Genomic DNA, 21,730 nt, shown 5'->3' with positions numbered 1-21,730 from the left:
TGCTACTAAGTATGGCACATTTCAACATATAAATGATGTTATTATATCATATTAAGGTTACAAAGTAACACAATGTAAATTTCCAAATACCAACAAGTAGCCCATCTGAATGAGTACAATGATATATGTCACATTTAAATTAACAAATAATATAAAATCTGTGTAAGAAATGCTATTATGATTATATTTTATTAAAATTATCAGTAATGAATAAGTGTTTTGGGACCATTATGAAAAACTTTAGTAATTACTATGACTCATAAAATGAAGGACTAAACTCTGACTTTATTTTTTTCACAAGCTTAACTGTTTCAGACTTTTGTAGCAACATTATGCAGCCATATACAAAAGTTAGTAATCGTTTGGCATTTTTCATCTATTTATTTTTACATAAATGCAAAGATTTGACTCATTCTCTCCAAACTGTGATTCATGTAGAGTTCTCTATTATGACAATCAATTAAATATTCATATCAGGAAAAATATCTGTATGCCTGCATTAATATTGGTTATTCACTTAATGGGCATATATAACTTACCCAAAATTGAAAACCACCAACTCATGCATAGAGTACATATGACTTAGATATTAAAAGAGGAACTTTACCTGCTCTCAAGTGTCCAACCACATCTGCAAGGCTACCCTTCTTTACTTTGGTGATGAAGGCACCGAGGCGTCCTAAGTCAGTCATTTTTCCTCCAACAACCTGGATAATTATACATTTGTAAGTTCCCAAGACTCACACTGAAACATAAATCTCTTAGTTTGGGGAATTATTCCTAAATATTTTGTGATATGTTTAGAATTGAACGTAGGAACAAAAATGAAGTGAAATCTGCTTTTGGTTAAAGGAGGCTGCAGCATAGGAGCAACAAGAAAACTTATCTCATTGCATGTGAGATAATGTGTCCTAAGGAAGTTTGTATACTGGTTCCTCATGCCAACCTCACATTGAAGGGTGTCTAGGGCAATGTGCCCCGGAGAATACAAGATGTTCCCTTTCACCATCAGACAACAGGTGTTTGACACTTTACTAACACTGGAGTTCATTTTTCTTTATCTAAATTCACTTGAATCTCTATAATCAGACCATGCTCCATTGTGACATGGGAACTTGATCTTCTTCATATATCTCTAGTCTAAGACAAAGACTGGGGATTAAAACCAAGAACAGATCACTTTGGGGAAGCAGTTCACCATGGTGCAGACTAACAGCCTAAGTTTATCACATCTCCTGAACACCTGAATGACCTCCTCATCTGATATACATAGAGGATCCAATCTGAGTCTCCAAGGCTGGATAATTAACATGCTCACCTGAATGTTCCTCAATAACTAAAATTAAACATATCCGAAAGGTTCTCAGTTTAATTTCTCCTAATGCAGGGGCTCAATACGTATGATTAAAAATGGAAGGGGTACTGTCAAAAGTTGAAGTTGATCCACAGGGATGTGCCCAATAGCGAAGGTGATGAGAATTAGTTCTCAGCAAGAGAAATTAATGATAATAATCAATAAGGTGACATTAGCTGAAAAAACATTTTTGTTGGATTCGTAGGCAATTGTTTTAAAGAGATCAAACTATTACCCAACTATACAATGCAATCTCTTGGTAAATAATAATTTTAAAGCAACATTTGTGAATGTTTATGAAAGCAAATAAAACCATGTGACAACATTTAGATACATGTTACATACAATAAAACAAAATGTATATATGTTTTTTCTTGCCAAAATAAAAATATTCATAATTTTTTAGTTTTTTTAATCTGTTAGAAGTCAGTTAATAGTTTTAAAGGTACATTTTACTCTTTAAGTATAAATTCTATTGCACTTAGGAAACAATCTCTTCAGTGATCTTTGAGGTTGCTTGTCAAAATATAATAAAATTATGAGGTTCGTATTATCTACTGTTACTACTTTCTATTAAAACCATTTTAATGTAAAAACAGTCTTTGAACTTTATATTCAGAGGAAAATTATTTTATTTTTCTACATTTTATCACAGTTTCCTAACATATCTGTATGTCATTTTAACAAAATGATTTTAAAATACTGCCCAGATAAAGGTACTAAATATACCATAAGCCATCAATATATCAACAAGATATATTTACTAGAAGAAATTTTTTCCAAAGAGAAGATGATCACTGTCAGAAACTTTGTTGAATGCAGTCACACTTTAACTCATCATTTATGAAACATTATAAACCAGAGTACTTACTTTCAGACCCAGTAATGCACCTGATTCTTTGGGCATGGTTGTTCTCTTATTAAGAATAACACGTCCAATTAATCGATCCCCTTCTTTAGAAGGCTGCCACGTTACAGGATGCTATTAAGACATGAACAAAGCTAAGGTGATAAACCAGCTATTTTCTTTCCTATACACACATATTACTGGTTGTAGTATGATGCGATTTCCTCAGTTAAGGACACTCTGAGGGGACTCCTTATTCTAGTGGGCTCTATCTTTGGCTTATAACAATTTTCATTTACAGTTGTAATTTTTTCGAAATAGGCATTTACTATACTACATCATTCTAAAAAGTCAGAAGCTAAGTACCTCTCCAAAATACAGCTCAGAAGTGAAATGAAATGAAACTGCAAAATATATCTGCTGCCATCAATCAAGTCGATTCTGTATTCTGAGGTGTCAGTAATGTTGATATCACTAAGCAAATAATATCTCATTTACATATAGTCATTACTTAACACTAGCTTTGCTACTTTAAAATTTGTTATTATTTTAACAAATTATTTTAACAAATATCAGTGCTAACTTATTTTTCTTCAAAACTGTACTGTCTTAAATGAAATCAGTATTTTCTTTCGTAAGATATACAATAGAGCAGAATAAGGTCACTGTCTATCACATATCAGCAAAGGATGATGAACAGCCCACATTTCCCGGAGCTCCCAAATCTCCCTCCCCGAATGCTCACCGAGCTAATAGGTGATGTTTCCCGGCTATGCCACGTGGCGGGATCCAGCCAGTAATAATCCAAGTCACCTGCACAGTAGGGAGAGAAGGAAAAAGGCAATTGCTTTGAAGTGGAGAAGGAATACCTTATGTGCAACTTCCTCAACCTACGAAGGGTTAATAAGTTCCATAATCTCGGGTGTGTGCACCTCAGATGGGACACATCTGCACTGCAAAGGCCTTGATCTGAAGCCCTGAATGAGAGTGTGTCACAAACGCATATCGTCCTAGGGGAGGGTTATCTTTCCTCTCAGCCCAGAAACACATAAAGAGTACAGAAAGAACTAGGTTACCCCACGCACTGCCCCCCAAAGGACTACCCATGCCAAGACACAGACTGTCATGAGTGATACTGGCTAAAATTATATTCACTGCACTGAGATGAGTATTAAAATTTAGTGCCCCTTCTTCAACTCTTCTGAACTACGTCATGTTTTTCAAAATTATTCTCTAGTCTCTAAAACTGGACACACAGTTTTAGGACATTTCTTAAAAAGTGATGTGAAAGTTAAAGATCCAAAAAAACTTTTAGCAAAAGAGTACATACAACTGACAGAGCATTCACTTTTACTAAATCATAAAAAAGACTCCAAAGATTCTAACTTTTTTAACACGAATTTATGAACATTTACTTTGGATTTTTTGGCTTAAAAATATAATGTGAAAGAAAGCATTTGAGGAAAAAAAGAAGAAGAAAAAATCAATGCAAAGCAGCAGGACTGTTAAGTGTCTGCATAGGAAGAAAGTCCAAAGTGGGTAACCATGTGAGAATTAATGACCTTTAACATTTTAAACATCAGATTAAATCAATGAAAATTTTTCTCCCCATGGATGTTGAAAGAGAAAAATACTAAGAGAGTGAGTAAAGCATGCTAGTTAACAGTGAGATGTCTAGCTCACTGTTAAGAAAATGGATGCTGCCTGTGAAGGTCATAAATAAAGAATTTTATGTAGATGACAGACATGACAAACATAAGCATGATAAAAGAAATATGACAGAAACAGAAAAAAAAAATTTAAAATGTGTAGGCACAAAAGTTGCATGCATTTCAATTTTTTAGTAGCTGCCTCTCTTTTCCTTTTGCATAATGTCTTAGGAAAGTGGGAGAGTGTTATACATACTATAAAAAACACTTAATGTTTTTCAAATATGCCATGTAGATAACTAGCAATATATTCTATGAAGCCATATTCTATTAAAATTTACTCCACATGCAGTCCATATCCCTCTCAAAATCACAAACTTTAAAATCTGTACATGAATTTGTGACTATAGATCTTGAATACTCTTCTGGATGGTCTTAAGTGAATAGAATATAAGGAGAGCTATAAAAGAAAGGTTTTTTCCTCCTTTATTTTTACTGTTTGTGAAACTTCATATATTAAAGTTTAAATATATTTCACTAAAGCTGTTTTGTCTTTAGTATTATGACACCATTCCTCTTGAAAGAAAAACTATCTACAATAAAAATAAAATTAAAATGATTACTAAGCAGTAACTTCAAATATTCAAAAGATTATTTCAATTCATAAAGCTTTCTCCCCAAAATTTCACATACCAAGTAATAAGGCTTATGACTTCTCAAATGCTGATTCACTCTGAAATCCTGTGACAAATTAATAGACTTACTGAGATATGCTTGGGGCTTAAAGAAAAAATAATTAGTCATTAAGTTGGGAGCTACTTTGAGAAGTCTTTAAGGATAAAGAAATGACAAAAATCCTCCCTATTTTAAAGGCTTCAGGGAAACCGTTCATTGCATCCTTCAGGAATCAATGTAGATCTTAGAAACTAGAATCCTTGGGTCCTTCTCTGGCTTGTCCTTCAAATCCTTGTACAGACTTAAACAATGTTTCACTCACCTTTTCCTGAGCAAATCTGGATATTTCTATCTGGTGAATGTCCGTTGTGCAAAAAGGACTCCTTATATGCAAAGAGTCAAAAGCTAATGTTTCTGGTATAAGTCAGTAATGACAGTGAGTGCACTTTATTATGAAAAGACTGCTTTCAGATAATGGTTTTATATCAGGTATAAACTGTGTAGGGAAACGATCATGAATAAAGAGTCTAATTTAAATGGCTTAACCTCAGATACGCAGATGACACCACCCTTATGGCAGAAAGTGAAGAACTAAGGAGCCTCTTGATGAAAGTGAAAGAGGAGAGGGGGAAAGTTGGCTTAAAACTTAACATTCAGAAAACTAAGATCATGGCATCTGGTCCCATCACTTCATGGCAAATACATGGGGAAACAATGGAAAGAGTGAAAGTCTTTAATTTGGGGGGCTCCAAAATCACTGCGGATGGTGACTGCAGCCATGAAATTTTAATTTTAAGACACTTGCTCCTTGGAAGAAAAGTTATGTCCAACCTAAACAGCATATTAAAAAGCAGAGACATTACTTTGCCAACAAAGGTCCATCTAGTCAAAGCTATGGTTTTTCCAGTGGTCATGTATGGATGTGAGAGTTGGACTGTGAAGAAAGCTGAGCGCTGAAGAATGGATGCTTTTGAATTATCATGTGGTATTGCAGAAGACTCTTGAGAGTCCCTTGGACTGCAAGGAGACCCAACCAGTCAATCCTAAAGAAAATCAATCCTGAATATTCATCCTAAGGACTGATGCTGAAGCTGAAACTCAAATACTTTGGTCACCTGATGTGAAGAACTGACTCATTTGAAAAGACCCTGATGCTGGGAAAGATTGAAGGTGGGAGGGAAAGGGGACGACAGAGGATGAGATGGTTGCACGGCATCACTGACTGGATGGACATGAATTTGAGTAAGCTCTGGGAGTTGGCAATGGACAGGGAAGCCTGGCATACTGTGGTCCATGGGGTCACAAAGAATCGGACCTGACTGAGCAACTAAACTGAACTGAACTGGAACACATGCATGTATGTACATATGTATGTATATATGTTTTTCCATGGCCATTCAGGTGTGCGGCCAGCACACTGATGCTCATTTGGATGGAATAGATTTTGCAGCTTTGGAAATTCTGCTTTTCAATTCTGGCAAGTGACTAAAAATGACTAATAAACATAAATCTAAAAAACACATTAAGTACTGTAGTATATACTAATAGTTGCATATATTTTAGTACATGGATATTCTTCTCTCACATTCCAAAAGTTTTAACAGCTTTCTTAGCATGAATTTCATCATCACACATTAAAATACCACCGTTTGCTTAAACATGTATTAAAAATACATTCTAAAATCTAAATATACAGTTTTAAACTATATGTGCTTCATCTTTCCATGCATTATGAAGCTGTAAATGTATCATTGACTTTTAAGTACTCTAATTTGTCTTTATAAGACATTTTTCTATTATTAATAGAAGTGACACTCAACAAAACTCCCTCCTAAAATATTCAGACTAGAATTTCATTAATATAAAACATTTTTCTTAATTAAATTTCCTAATAGGTGATTAAAGATATTGACTGACAGTGGTATAATTATAAAATTATAAATTCATGGCATTAGCTTATGGACTTGACACAAAAGTATCCTGCTTTTAATGTTCAGTGTAACTGTAAAGGAGTAAATTTAGTATTATCATTAATTTAGATCCAGGAAATAGATGCTTCAGTCTACTGAAATGGTTGAAGTTCATAAATATCCATGTTCAATGAAGTGTTATAATTTGATTAATTTTTGTGAAAACATTAAAGACAGAGTTTTATCCTGTCCCTTGTTGAAAAAGCAGGTTAATTAAACTTCATAAGTAAGCCCAAAGCTTTCACTGCACACAAAAAAAGTCAGCTAGTGACTGCAAGGAGATAAAACCAGTCAATCCTAAAAGATATTGGTCCTGAATATTCATTGGAAGGACTTATGCTGATGCTGAAGCTGAAGCTCCAATACTTTGGCCACCTAATGCGAAGAACTGACTCATTAGAAAAGACCCTGATGCTGGGAAAGACTGAAGGCAGGAGAAGGGGATGACAGAAGATGAGATGGTGGGTTGGCATCACCGACTTGATGGACATGAGTCTGAGCAAGCTCCAGGAATTGGTGATGGACAGGGAAGCCTGGCGTGCTGCAGTACATGGACGTGCAAAGAGTCGGAACATGAACTGAGCATCTGCCAGCAGTGTGGGAGACCTGGGTTCAAGTCCTGCACTGGGAAGATCCCCTGGAAGAGGGCGTGACGACCGACTCCAATATTCTTGCCTGGAGAATCCCATGGACAGAGGAGCCTGGCGGGCTACAGTCCATGGGGTCACATGAGTTGGACACGACTGAGCGACTAAGCACAGCACAGCAGAGTGACATATGAGCTTTCTGAAAAGAGATCTTGCTTTTCCAAAACCTAGCTTATTATGGCAAGGGTATGTAACAGTGCATAAACATGCATTTCTATGATTTAAATGTTTGCATCTTGTGATAGCTAATGTCAAAGCACAAGAGATTTCAATAAGACCAACCAAAGGCAATGAACAAAAACACTTTCTAAATAATACATATGCATGTTTGCATGTATATGAATACATTAAAACTGTAAGGAGAAAACCATAAATTACTTCACACATTAATTATCTATTTAAAAACTCATATAACAAACATATTTGGCCAAGTTGAAGGTTTAACTAATGTTCAAGTAGTAAAGGAAAGAGTATCAATATCAAACCCCTGAAGAAATAGAAAATGTGGACTTCTCCATCATAAGACATAGATAGTGTATTTTTTAACATCATTATAATGGATGAAAATAAAAGATGGGACTAAATCAATTACAAGATAGACTCACAGTAAGTCTGAACAATACATATCCATAATTTTGCTACTTGTCCTCTCAAAATAAATGGATTGCTCTTCCTACATAGAACAGATTGTACCATTCAAAACAATTATAAAAATCATGGGCCAAAATCAGAAGAACAATTCTTCCCAGAGGTTTCGTATACTTCTTTAAATTTTTCCTCTTTTTTGTTTACACTCTATGGCAGGGTATGTATGGAGACTCAATGAAACTATTAACAGAAGAATCCTAATGTACTTCATTACAGCACAGCACTAGACAAATTAAATTATGGGCTAAAAACACATTTATTACATGTCTATACACAGTGTATACATAAAAGCCAACTCAGTTGTAAGAATTATATTTTGAGACAAAGCAAGATATTTTTAATCCTATGTACCATGATCAGCATGTAAGTTAATAAATACTGCTAAATTTCTATAGTTATGATATAATAGAGGCAGTATCCAGCTTATTCATTTTAATACATTACAAGGACATTCTGTTCATAAACAGGAAATAAACTGTGATGTCTAAGAATGGAGGAAAAAACTTAACTTCTGATTGATATAACAAAAAAGCTTGAAATAGTTTCCTTATATTTTAGAAGGTTCTATGTCTTCCAAGGGCAAGTGTATTCACTCTCACCCTAAGTTATATACAATAATGGAGCTAACTGTGCAGTCAATAAAAATGTGTTTTACAACAGAGTGCCAGAAAGCCTAACCTCGCCTCAGTTAATTTAACAATCCAGGAGAAGAAACAAGTATTACTTAAAAGGACTTAGCATCTAGGTATTAAAATAAAATTGGAACATGTCCTTATTAACTTTAGTGATTAACCAAATAATCTGTGAAATAATAGAGAATTTCTGCACAGATGCAAAATCAGCAAACTGTCATTCATGACTGGAATCCTGATAGTCTAAGCTCCTAGTAGAGTAAAAGTATTGGCCCACAAACGCATCTGGTGACTTCATTCAAATCCCACCATGTCTACTGCACAATCTGATGGCAAATATTGTGTAATTAAGTAGCAAATTTATGTCCCTTGAATGCAAGGCCTGAGGCAGGGCTGGAGGCATCTCTAAACTATTGGTCTTTAGCAGAAATCTCTTCAGTAATTCTAAGTAACTGTGTCAGGAAGCATTTAACAAGAGGCTTCCTGTGTGCTGTTTTGGATCTGTTAGGAACCCTCTGGCCCTTATTAATTCCTGAATATTCAGGAATTAAGAGGAGAGGCACGCCTTTCCCAGGGCTGAGGAATCCAGGCATTTCTCATTACGGTGATAAGTACCCTCTTCCTTTTTATGAGCCATATGGTAAAAGGTGATTGTTTGCAACTCTGTCTTTGATAGGGACCGTCTTATGTTTTGTTAAGTCTGGAATTTTCATCTTTATCTTTGCTGAGAATAACCACCTTGTAAGACAGTACATATGCACACACCATGTTGATTAAAACACCTTTGATCCATCAGAGCTTTGGTCCCCGTGTCTTTCTTTCTTTCTTTCTATTCCTTCTCTCTTTCTGTATTTCTGGCTAATTCCTTGGAGGGCGGAGGCCCGCTGAGCTCACTTTCTTGCCCGGGCTTCTAAGACCCTCTCGAGAAGGCGCACCATGCCTTGACCCACTCGAGAGGGCGCCTGGTGCCTACGTGCAGCAGCGCGAGCCCTAAGAACAGGGCTCTATTGGCTTTCCGCGTAAACCAGGGAATATCAGCCTCTTTCTCTCTCTTACTCTCGGAACCACCAGGTTCCGGGTCCATTAAAGGACCAACATAACTGACATTCCATTGTCTGGTGCTGGCACAAGACACACACACAGGAACTGTCAGTCTCCAGAATCACATTCAGTCAGTTCAGTTTACTTCCTCAGTCGTGTCCAGCCCTTTGCAACCTCTGTCCATTGACAGCAGGCCTCCCTGTCCTTCACCATCATCCAGAGCTTGCTCAAACTCAGGTCAACCGAGTCGGCGATGCCATCCAACCATCTCATCTTCTGGCATCCCCTTCTCCTCCTGCCCTCAATCTTTCCCAGCATCAGGGTCTTTTCCAATGAGTCAATTCTTCACATCAGGTGACCAAAGTATTGGAGTTTCAGCTTTAACATCAGTCCTTCCAGTGAATTTCCAGGACTGATTTCCTTTGGGATGAACTGGGTGGATCTTCTTGAAGTCCAGGGACTCTCAAGAGTTTTCTCCAACACCATAGTTCAAAAGCATCAATTCTTCGGTGCTCAACTCTTTTTATAGTCCAGCTCTCACATCCATACATGACTACTGGAAAAACCATAGCTTTGACTAGACAGACCCTTGTTGGCAAAGTAATGTCTCTGCTTTTTAATATGCTGTATAGGTTGGTCATAACTTTTACTCCAAGAAGCAAGTGTCTTTTAATTTCATGGCTGCAGTCACCATTTGCAGTGATTTTGGAGTCCAAGAAAATAAAGTTTGATGCTGTTTCCATTGTTTTCTCATCTATTTACCATGAAGTGATTGGTCTAGATGCCATGATCTTAGTTTTTGGAATGCTAAGTTATAAGCCAGCTTTTTCACTCTCCTCTTTAAGCTTCAAGAGACTCTTTAGTTCCTCTTCCCTTTCTGACATAAAGGGATCATCTAAGTATCTGAAGTTATTAATATTTCTCCTAATCTTGATTCCAGCTTCTGCTTCAACCAACCCAGCATTTCGCATGATGTACTATGCATATAGGTTAAAAAAGCAGGGTGACAATATGCAGCCTTGACGTACTCCTCTTCCAATTTGGAACCAGTCCATTGTTCCATGTACAGTTCTAACTGTTCCTTCTTGAACTGAATACAAATTTATCAGGAGGCAGGTAAGGTGGTCTGGTATTCCCAGCTCTTGAAGAATTTTCAACAGTTTGTTTTGATCTACACAGTCATTCAGAAAACTAAGATCATGGCATCCAATCCCATCACTTCACGGCAAATAGATGGGGAAACAATGGAAACAGCACCAGACTTTATTTTTTTGGGCTCCAAAATCACTGCAGATGGTGACTGCAGCCATAAAATTAAGACGCTTGCTCACTGGAAGAGAAGCTATGACTAACATAGACAGCACATTAAAAAGCAGAGACATTAATTGGCAAACAAAGGTCCATCTAGTCAAAGCCATGGTTTTTCCAGTAGTCAGGTACAGATGTAAGACTTGGACTATAAAGAAAGCTGAGTCCCAAAGAACTAACGCTTTTGAACTATAGTGCTGGAAAAGATTCTTGAGATTCTTCGGACTGCAAGGAGTTCCAACCAGTCATTCCTAAAGGAAATCATTCCTATTTATTCATTGTAAGGACTGATGCTGAAGCTGAAACTCCAATATTTTGACCACTGATGCAACAAACTGACTTACTAAAAAAGACCCTGATGCTGGGAAAGACTGAAGGCAGGAGGAGAAGGGGATGACAGAGGATGAGATGGCTGGGTGGCATTACCAACTCAATGGACATGAGTTTGAGTAAGTTCCAGGAGTTGGTGATGGACAGGGAGGCCTGGCATGGTGTGGTCCACGGGATCGCAAAGAGTGAGACACAACTGAGTGACTGAACTGAGCTGAACACAAGTCAAAGGCTTTGGTGAAATCAATAAAGCAGAGGCAGATGTTTTTTCTGGAACTCTCTTGCCTTTTCTATGATCTATTGGATGTTGGCAATTTGATCTCTGGTTTCTCTGCCTTTTCTAAATCCATCTTGAACATCTGGAAGTTCTTTGAGCATTACTTTGAGCATTACTTTGCTAGTGTGTGAGGTGAACGCAAATGTGCAGTAGTTTGAAAATTCTTCCCTGACATTGTCCTTTGAGACTGGAATGAAAAGTGATCATTTCCAGTCCTGTGGTCACTGCTGAGTTTTCCAAATTTGCGGGCATATTCAGTGAATCACTTTCATAGCAGCATCTTTAGAATTTGACATAGCTCAAGTGGAATTCCATCACCTTCACTAGCTTTGTCCATAGTGATGCTTTCTAAGGCCCACTTGACTGCATTTTAAGATATCTGGCTCTAGGTGAGTGACCACACCACTGTGGTTATCTGGGTCATGAAAGTCTTTTTTGTATAGTTCTTCTGTGTATTCTTGCCACCTCTTAATATTTTATGCTTCTGTTAGGTTCATACCATTTATGTCCTTTATCTTGCCCATATTTACATGAAATGTTCCCTTGGTATTTCTAGTTTTCTTGAAGGGATCTCTAGTCTTTTGGATTCTATTGTTTTCCTCTATTTTTTTGCATTGATCACTGAGGAAGGCTTTCTTATCTCTCCTTGCTATTCTTTGGCACTCTGCATTCACATCTTTTCTTTTCTCCTTTGCCTTTAGCTTCTCTTCTTTTCTCAGCTATTTGTAAGGCCTCCTCAGAAAAGCATTTTGCCTTTCTGCATTTCTTTTTCTCGGCGATTGTCTTAATCATTGCCTCCTGTACAAAGTCACGAACCTCCATCCATAGTTCTTCAGGCACTCTGTCTATCAGATCTAATCCCTTGAATCTATTTGCCACTTTGACTGTATAATCATAAGGGATTTGCTTAGGTCATACCTGAATGGCTTAGTGGTTTTCCTTACTTTCTTCAATTTAAGTCTGAATTTTGCAATATTGAGATCACGATCTGAGTCAAAGTCAGCTCCTGGTGTTGTTTTTGATAACTGTATAGAGCTTCTCCATCTTTGCAAAAAATATAATCAATCTGATTTCAGTATTAACCATCTGATGATGTCCATGTGTACAGCCGTCTTCTGTGTTGTTGGAAGAGGGTGCTTGCTATGACCAGTATGTTCTTTTGGCAAAATATTGTTAGCCTTTGTCCTACTTCATTTTGTTCTCCAAGGTCAAACTTGCCTATTGTTCCAGAATCTGTTGACTTGCTACTTTTGCATTCCAGTCCCCTATAATGAAAGGACATCTTTTTTAAGTGCTAGTTCATTCAACTTCAGCTTCTTCAGCATTACTGGTTGAGACATAGACTTGGATTCAATGGCTTGGCTTGGAAATGAACAGAGATCATTCTGTCATTTTTGAGATTGCATCCAAGTACTGCATTTCGGGCTCTTTGATTGACTATGAGGGATACTCCATTTCTTCTAAGGGATTCTTGCCCACAGTAGTAAATATAATGGTCATCTGAATTAAATTCACCCATCCCCATCTAATTTAGTTCACTGATTCCTAAAATGTTGATGTTCACTATTGCCATCTCCTGTTTGATGACTCCTAATTCTCCTTGCTGCATGGACCTAACATTCCAGATGCCTATGCAATATTGTTCTTCATAGCATCAGACTTTACTTTCATCATCAGTCCCATCACCAGCTGAGCATTGTTTTTGCTTTGGCTCTGTCTCTTCATTCTTTCTAGAGCTATTTCTCCAGTCTTCTCTAGTAGCATATTGTGCACTTCACAACCTGGGGAGTTTATCTTTCAGTGTGATATCTTTTGCCTTTTCATACTGTTCATGGCATTCTCAAAGCAAGAATACTGAAATGGTTTGCCATTCCCTTCTCCAGTGGACCACATTTTGTCAGAATGCTCCACCATGATCCATCTGTATTCAGTGGCCCTACACAGCACGGCTCATGGTTTCATTGAGTCAGACAAGGCTGTGGTCCACGTGATCAGATTGGTTAGTTTTCTGTGACTGTGATTTTCATTCTGTCCACCCTCTTATGAATAAGGATAAAAGGCTAATGGAAGCTTCCTGATGGGAGCGACTGACTTTGAGGGAAACGGGGTCTTCTGATGGGTGGGGATGTGATCAGTAAATCTTTAATCCAACTTTCTGTTGGTAGGTGGGCTCTGCTCCCTCCCTGTTGTTTGCCCTGAGACCAATCTATGGCTGAGGTGATGATGATTTAGGTCTGATCAAAATCAAATCCCTTTACATTATACAGTGGAAGTGACAAATAAATTCAAGGGATTAGATCTGATAGATGCAGTGCCTGAAGAACAATGGACAGAGGTTCCTGACATTGTACAGGAGGCAGTGATCAAGACCATCCCCATGAAAAAGAAATGCAAAAGGCAAAATGGTTGTCTAAGGAGGCCTTACAAATAGCTGAGAAAAGAAGAGAAGCTAAAGGCAAAGGAGAAAAGGAAAGATATTCCCATTTGAATGCAGAGTTCCAAAGAATAGCAACAAGAGACAAGAAAGCCTTCCTCAGTGATCAATGGAAAGAAATAGAGGAAAACAATAGAATGGGAAAGACTAGAGATCTCTTCAAGAAAACTACAGATACCAAGGGAACATTTCATGCAAAGATGGGCACAGTAAAGGATAGAAATGGTATGGACCTAACAGAAGCAGAAAATATTAAGAGGTGGCAAGAATACACAGAAGAACTATACAAAAAAGACCTTCATGACCCAGATAACCACAATGGTGTGATCACTCAACTAGAGCCAGACATCATGGAATGCGAAGTCAAGTGGGCCTTAGGAAGCATCACTATGAACAAAACTAGGGGAGGTAATGGACTTCTAGTTGAGGTATTTGAAATCCTAAAAGATGATGCTATTAAAGTGCTACAATGAATATGTTAGCAAATTTGGAGAATTCAGCAGTGACCACAGTACTGGAAATGATCTCTTTTAATTCCAGTCCCAAAGAAGGACAATACCAAAGAATTTTCAAACTACTGCACATTTGCATTCACCTCACACACTAGCAAAGTAATGCTCAAAATTCTCCAAGCCAGGCTTCAACAGTACGTGAACTGAGAACTTCCAGATGTTCAAGCTGGATTTAGAAAAGGCAGAGGAATCAGAGATCAAATTGCCAACATCTGTTGAATCACAGAAAAAGCAAGAGAGTTCCATAGAAACATCTACTTCTGTTTTATTGACTATGCTAAAGTCTTTGACTGTGTGGATCACAACAAACTGTGGAAAATTCTTAAAGAGATGAGAATACCAGACCAACTGATCTGCCTCCTCAGAAATTTGTATGCACGTCAAGAAGCAACAGTTAGAACTGGACATGGAATAACAGACTGGCTCCAAATCAGGAAAGGAGTACATCAATGCCCTATAATGTTATCCTGCTTATTTAACTTTTCTGCAGAGTACATCATGATAAATGCCGGGCTGGATGAAGCACACGCTAGAATCAATACTGCTGGGAAAAATATCAAAAACCTCAAATATGCAGATCACACCACCCTTATGGCAGAAGGCAAAGTAGAACTAAAGAGCCTCTTGATGAAAGTAAAAGAGGAAAGGGGAAAAGTTGGCTTAAAACTCAATATTCAGAAAACGAATATCATGGCAGCCAGTTCCATCACTTTGTGGCAAATAGATACAGAAACAATGGAAACAGTGTGACACTTCATTTTTTGGGGGTTCCAAAATCACTGCAGATGGTAACTGCAGCCATGATATGAAAAGATGCTTGCTTCTTGGAAGAAGATCTATGCTTGGAAGAAACTATAGCCAACCTAGAAAGCATATTAAAAAGCAGAGACATTACTTTGTCAACAAAGTCTGTCTTAGTCAAAGCTATGGTTTTTCCAGTAGTAACGTATGGATGTGAGAGTTAGATTATAAAGAAAGCTGAGTGCCAAAGAAAGGATGCTTTTGAACTGTGGTGTTGGAGAAGACTCTTGAGAATCCTTTGGGCTGCAAGGAGACCGAACCAATCAATCCTAAAGGAAATCAGTCCTGAATATTCATTAGAATGACTGATGCTGAAGCTGAAATTACAATATTTTATCTATCTGATGTGAAGAACTGACTCATTGAAAAGACCCTGATGCTGGGGAAGATTGAAGGAGGGAGGAGAAGGGGAAGACAGAGGCTGAGATGCTTGAATGGCATCACAGACTCAATGGGCATGAGTTTGAGTAAGCTCTGGGAGTTGGTGATGGACAGGGAAGCTGATTGTGCTGTAGTCTATGGATTTGCAAATAGATAGACATGACTGAGTGACAGAACTGAAATGAACTGAATGAAGGTAATGGGGACCTCCTTCAAAAGGTCCTGTGCAGGCACTGATGCACTCAGTGCCCCTGACACTGCCGCAGGCCACCGCAGACCCACGCCTCTGCCAGAGACTCCTGGACACTCACAGGCAAGCCTGGCTCAGTCTCGAGGGGTCACTGCTCCTTACTCCTGGGTCCTGGTGTGCACAAGGTTTTGTTTGTGCCCTCCAAGGGTCTGTTTCCCCAGTCCTGTGTAAGTTGTGTATCAAATCCCACTGGCCTCCAAAGTCAAATTCCCTGGGGGTTCTCAGTCCCTTTGCCAGATCCCCAGGTTGGGAAATCTGTTGTGGTCCTAGAACTTTCTAAACAGTGTGAGAATTTCTTTGGTTTAATTGTTCTGCAGTTTGCGGGTCGTCTGCTCGGCGGCTCTATGGTGGGGTTAATGCTGGCCTCCTCTAACAGGGCTTAAGCCACAGGCTGTGTGACCCAGGTCACTGCACCCAGAGCCCCTGACCCTGCAGCAGGCCACTGCTGACCCGTGCCTCCACAGGAGACTCAGACACAGTCGTGGCTCAGTCTCCGTGGGGTCTCTGGGTCCTGGTGCGCACAAGGTTCTGTTTGAGCCCTCCGAGTGTCTCTGGTGGGTATAGCGTTTGATTCTAAATGCAATTTTGCCCCACTTACCATCTTGTTGGGGCCTCTCTGTTCTCCTTGGACATGGGGTGTTTTTATTTGCTTTTTTTTTTGGTGGGATCCAACATTCTCCTGTCAATGGTTGTTCATCGACAATATTGTATATGTTGTTCATTGACAACAGTGTATATGTTGACAATATCCACAGGAATTTCCTGCTGGTCCAGTGGTTAGGACTCTGTGCGTCCACTGTAGGGAACCTGGGTTTCGATCCCTGGTCAGAGAACTAAGATCCTGTGAGCCTCCATTCAGCCCCTAGGCTGTTCCAACACTGTCGGGGATCCATCCATCACTGGGGCCACACCTCCTCCCCAGGGTCCTGCCCTGGGCTGGCTGAAAGCAGACACGCACCCACCATTTGTCATGAGACCCCCCCGCCCCGGCCCCCGCCATGAGAATTACATTATCTCCAGCTTTTAGGGATTTGATAAAAGTGTCCGTTTTTCAAATGCACCTTAGCAATTTCACTGTCAGAATCCCCATTTGTTCACAATGGGCTCTGTTTCTATCACAGAACCAACAATACCAGCATGTCTCTATCTTTGATGTATAAATTTGACATTTCAAGTAAATTCAGCAACTGACAGTTATTAAGGTAATAAGGTATCAAATATGCTTGCATTCAGAGATTACTTATATTAAATAGAACTTCCAGAGGTGAACTACCTCTAGGGAAAGATGAAATAGCTGTTCCAGGGCCTGTGATGCCGTCTCTGTGGTTTACAGGAAGGAAGGCTGGTAGCCAATCTGGGAAAGGAGAATTTGTAAACCTATTTGGTGGAGGTGGTACTTTTCTGGTTCTATGTGTCGTCTGGTGAGTCTGAGAGCTAATTTTGGGTATGTCAACCCGACCACCAGAGAATTCTACAAAGCGGGGATGTGTAACTGGGAATGAGCATTTCTGGCTAGGCGTTGAGTTCCCTCCTCTTTGTAGACACTAACTTTTAGGACCTTTCAGCACCCTCTCCAGGGCAGGATGAGACAATGAAAGTGAAATTCTGTAATCAACCACAGAGCACCCCAAATAAGCAAGTGGTCATTAGAATGTAAAAAGACACACTGAAAAGTATCTCCCGTCATAATACTGATAAGTATTTTTGTCGAATCAAACATTGTGCAGTATCTTTTTTTCTGATCCACAGTTTACCTTTTGAAATCATGACAAATCAAATAACCTCCCTGCATTTTAATTTCTCTGTTAGCAGTATCATCTTACCTAATAGTTAAAATTATGCTATTTCTATAAAACATACAAAAAACAAGACATGGTCTAACAAAAGCATAGCACTTGAAGCTGGAGACTTGGGACTCTCAACCCTAACTCTACCATATCAGGTGCCCTATCTTAATAATATCCCTTCATTCCTATAATCCTTGACTGAAAAGAAGGAAGGAACATGCCACTTCCTCATGAAATTTCCACGAGCCTTAAATGAGATCTGCCAGTTTTGTACAGTGTAAAGGATTTCAGAAACAGGTTTTATTGTCTAATTATACAGTTGAGGATAGGAATATGAAGTCTCGGTGTGAAGAGATCAGATTGATGCTGAAATTGCAACCACAGCTAAAATTCATACAGTATCAGTAATCTTTCCAAAGGATGAGTTGAAATGGGCTTAAAAAAATGTTAAGTCATTTTGTTTATAAAACGTTTTAATTGGCCTGCTATAAAATAGACACCCGAGCGCCCGGAAGGAAGGAATATTTCTTTAACTCTGATTGCTAAACAGTGAGAAAAGCAGCCGCCACGTAAAGAAACTGCGGCAGGGATCTTCTGTTAATCTCTGCAAAGCTAGCAGAAGCCAGGGAATGAGACAACAGTTACTTTCTCTGGGAGGTCTTCCATACACCAAGATGCATACAGATTAACCCAACCCCAAATGTGTGAAGGAATTAATTTGACCAGGTCACTCAATATATTCTTAGTCTAATGATAAGCATTTTGTCATTTTTCTTTATATGATCACATTTTCACGTGGAAAAATGAAACACTTTTTGGTGTATAAGCCACATAGTTGTGACTGAAATCTTCCATATCTTGAAACAAGGAGGTTATTTTATCCCTTTATATTTTTTTTCTGATGATTCAGAGATACCCCTGAAATTATTTTTGAAACCAGCCTGTATTATGTCTTAAAATTATTTGGTACAGATACTAGTTATTGGATATATTTCAATATTCATATTAAAAACAGTTATAAGATTCCTAACTTTCTAGTATTGTTTTTTAGCTTACATTCCAAACAAAATAATCTAAATCATAACAAGATGGATGGTTTTAATGAAAACCACTGTAAATTTAAATCTGTAACAGGTTCACTCAGAATGATGGGGTTTTGGCAAAGCACAGAACATTTTGTTTTACTTTAAATGGGCTAAAAGACAGAGAGGAATACATGAAAAGTTATTTCACATAGTAAATATGAATCATTTTATTTTTCCTAGCTTTAAAAGTTACATAAATATATATTATTGGTACTATGTGAAGTTTCAGGGTTCAGAACTACTACAACTGTGAAATCTGTACCCTTTACTGACGTGTGGATCTGATGTCACAGATCTCCAAAAAAGTCAGTAAAGTACAATTTCTGAAAGTTCTAAACAACCACAGCAATAGAAAACACACACACACACACACACACCCCTGTGCCTTTAGAATAATAAAATAAGGATGTTTACATAGTCTTTAGGAAATCTACAGCAGACTGTATATATTGCCCATATTACACTACAATAAAAATGGGTCTAAAAACAGGTCTGAGGTGAGTGATGACAGGAAAAAGGATGCCCTCGTTGAATAGTTTGGAGAACAAATTTCGCGTGTAGACAGGTTTTTGACGCTTCACGACTAAGCCACTGCTTTCCCAGAATCTACACATAGAAAGAACCATGTTGCACCCTGAGAAGCAGATCCCCAAATTTACAACCACAGGGACGCTGCTCCCTTTCTCCCAGCACAAGGACCCCTCATAATTGGCCTTGGGGATTCTTCCTATAGGAGGGAGGCTGTCCCTGCCACTTCCCACTGACCAGGCTTCCTCTGTGACACTGAGCAGTCCATTCACGCGCAGACCGGCTGTCACGTGCAAAGCCTCGGAAAAACCAGCCAGGAAACCCTGTGGAAGAAACCAGGGTTTATTTGTCTTTATGGTCTGGGGACTGGGTGTTACCCACACGTTTCAGCAGTTGTAGTGCTGGGTGATGTCCTAGCAGAGATTCTGGATGCAAACATCTCTGATCAAGGAAAACTCGAGTCTTTATCCAGATCTCACGCCCAGGCAACACTAGCAAAACAGTATTAACCTGCAATGATCCTCGGTCAATCAATTTCCACCTGCCTTTACATCCCAAAGACACAGAAATGAAAAATAGGGAAATCAATGGAGATCAATACACTCTCCTGGTTTTAATGATATAAATAACAAGAATAATACTCAAATGACAAAGATGAATTTTAAGGTTATACAGATGAAAACATAAGTTCTTGTGAGGGACTGATACAGCTTACCACTTATAAATATACTGTGAAAGTATAAAAGAGTAGAAAATAAATTCACCCTAGCAAACATTTTGCAATAAAAACATGTTTTAAAACCAGAACTCCCTCTTGCCAAGTAAATTACCCTAAATACTGTTTCTTTTTTTCTCATTTGTCATTGTTTTGATTCTGGGTATGCAAGCAAATAATTTATAGATCTACTAAAGGACTTCTTTTAAGCTGGAAATTCCTTGACTGGCGATGGGAAATCAATAGGCAAAGCAATTTGGAGAACACTTTACACCTCCACATTATTCTAGATAAAACTGCTAAGTACCCATATTCATACACCTTCAAAGTTATAGCCATCATTAACCAGACTGCAAAACACCCCAAGGTCACTGGCCTAGATCGCTACCACAGTGCCAAAACAGTCAAGCTGAACATAGGCATGACCTCTCAACTGGGCTCCACTCTGGGGGGTAGGAGGAGGCAATGCAAGTATCAAAGTACCAAACAAGCCAAAGGAAGGAGGCAGCCTCAAACCACACGTGCACGGGACACACACTGCTAATCATACAGACATCTCAGTTCAGGTGATCAGAGGTTAGCCTACTGACAGAGGAAAGGAATTCTCTCGCAAGGGCCTTGAACATTTACGGTCTGGATAAATGAGTCCAGAGTTACATTTCCGATGCAAGCATTTCAAATACCTCCTTCTTAGATGAAACCTTCATGCCAAAGCTTGTTACTTGAAAACATCAGGATGGCTTGCTGGCCTTCAAAGTGTTCAGCATGGCTTTTCGGCTGCTGATGGGCTCTGTCTTGGGAAGGACAGGCTTCCACTGGTTATTTAAGTCCAGGGCTCCATAGTCATCCAGCTGCACTGACCTACCCAGGCACAGCTCAGGGAGGATTCTGGAACACCATATCCCTGGATATTTCCGACACGTTTAACTCAAAGCAATAATGCAGAACGAGGTCTTGGTGAGGGAGATGCAATGACTGCATTCTGTTCTAAAATCTAGCTTGGCATTAACCCAGACCACAGCTATGCACCCAGACTGCACTCCATCCTGTCTGCCCCACTGTTCTACCACGTTGAACTTCAGTACATTACATATTCCAGATTATCACACAGATCACACTTCTGCTGCTACTGATGGTCTTCTCCAGGAAACTGTACAGAAGAGCCATCTTTCTGGAGTCTGTGTCAGGACCATCAGTGAGCACGTGAACAAACATTTTATGTCCACTTTTAACTAACGATATTTTTCTCAAAGCACATGTGTTAGGATGTTCATGGTTAAATTTACAACCAAATGCCTACCTTGATGCTCCCTTCCTGATCTTTTCTACATATTTTTAACTGATTCCATATGACTGTATTTTTACACTTAAGTGAAAATGTTAAATCGCTTTGGTATAAAGGTAGACTTTATAGTGGGAATAAAATAAAACTGAATGACTATGCATAAAATATTATTTAGTATATTAATTGTAAACCCTGGTTTTGTTAAAATATAGATTTTCCCATCTATCAATCTCAAAATGTCCTTGCTACCATGAGAAATAACTAAGATGAAACTGATACACAGATTTAGCTTATCCTGAGCTTAAACCAAAGCATTCAGTAAACAGCAAATTACTGTACTGTACTTGGGAATCGTGCCAAAGAATGGAAAGCAAGAAAGAAAAAAAAAAAAAGATTCTCTTCTGACTAAAAACAGTATCACAAATCTGAGCTCCTAGATTGTAGTCTTTTAAAAATCCAACAGTTTAGTTGAGTTCAGTTGCTCAGTCATGTCTGACTCTTTGTGACCCCATGAACCACAGCACACCAGGCCTCCCTGTCTATCACCAGCTCCTGGAGCTTACTTAAACTCATG

The 21,730-nt window shown here is 38.7% G+C and overlaps 1 protein-coding gene across 41 annotated transcripts in view; it reads right to left on the bottom strand.

The window, feature by feature from the left end:
- The window catches only part of RIMS1 (regulating synaptic membrane exocytosis 1), a 592,480-nt gene that overhangs the window by 184,652 nt on the left and 386,098 nt on the right, over nt 1–21,730 (bottom strand). For 40 of the 41 annotated variants that reach the window (XM_065911753.1, XM_065911751.1, XM_065911745.1 and 37 more), the window contains exons 1-2: nt 2,226–2,276; nt 608–707 (exon numbers count right to left, since the gene is read on the bottom strand). In XM_065911753.1, the coding sequence (XP_065767825.1) occupies nt 608–707; nt 2,226–2,261 (136 nt within the window). In that variant the 5' untranslated portion in view covers nt 2,262–2,276. Of the gene's footprint in view, nt 1–607; nt 708–2,225; nt 2,337–2,946; nt 3,015–21,730 lie in introns of those variants that run through there. The other variant, XM_065911744.1, reaches the window with a different exon arrangement.

The sequence above is a fragment of the Muntiacus reevesi genome, chromosome 19, assembly GCF_963930625.1.
Source record: "Muntiacus reevesi chromosome 19, mMunRee1.1, whole genome shotgun sequence".
NCBI classification, from domain to species: domain Eukaryota; kingdom Metazoa; phylum Chordata; class Mammalia; order Artiodactyla; family Cervidae; genus Muntiacus; species Muntiacus reevesi.
This window is presented reverse-complemented; position numbering and strand designations above follow the sequence as displayed.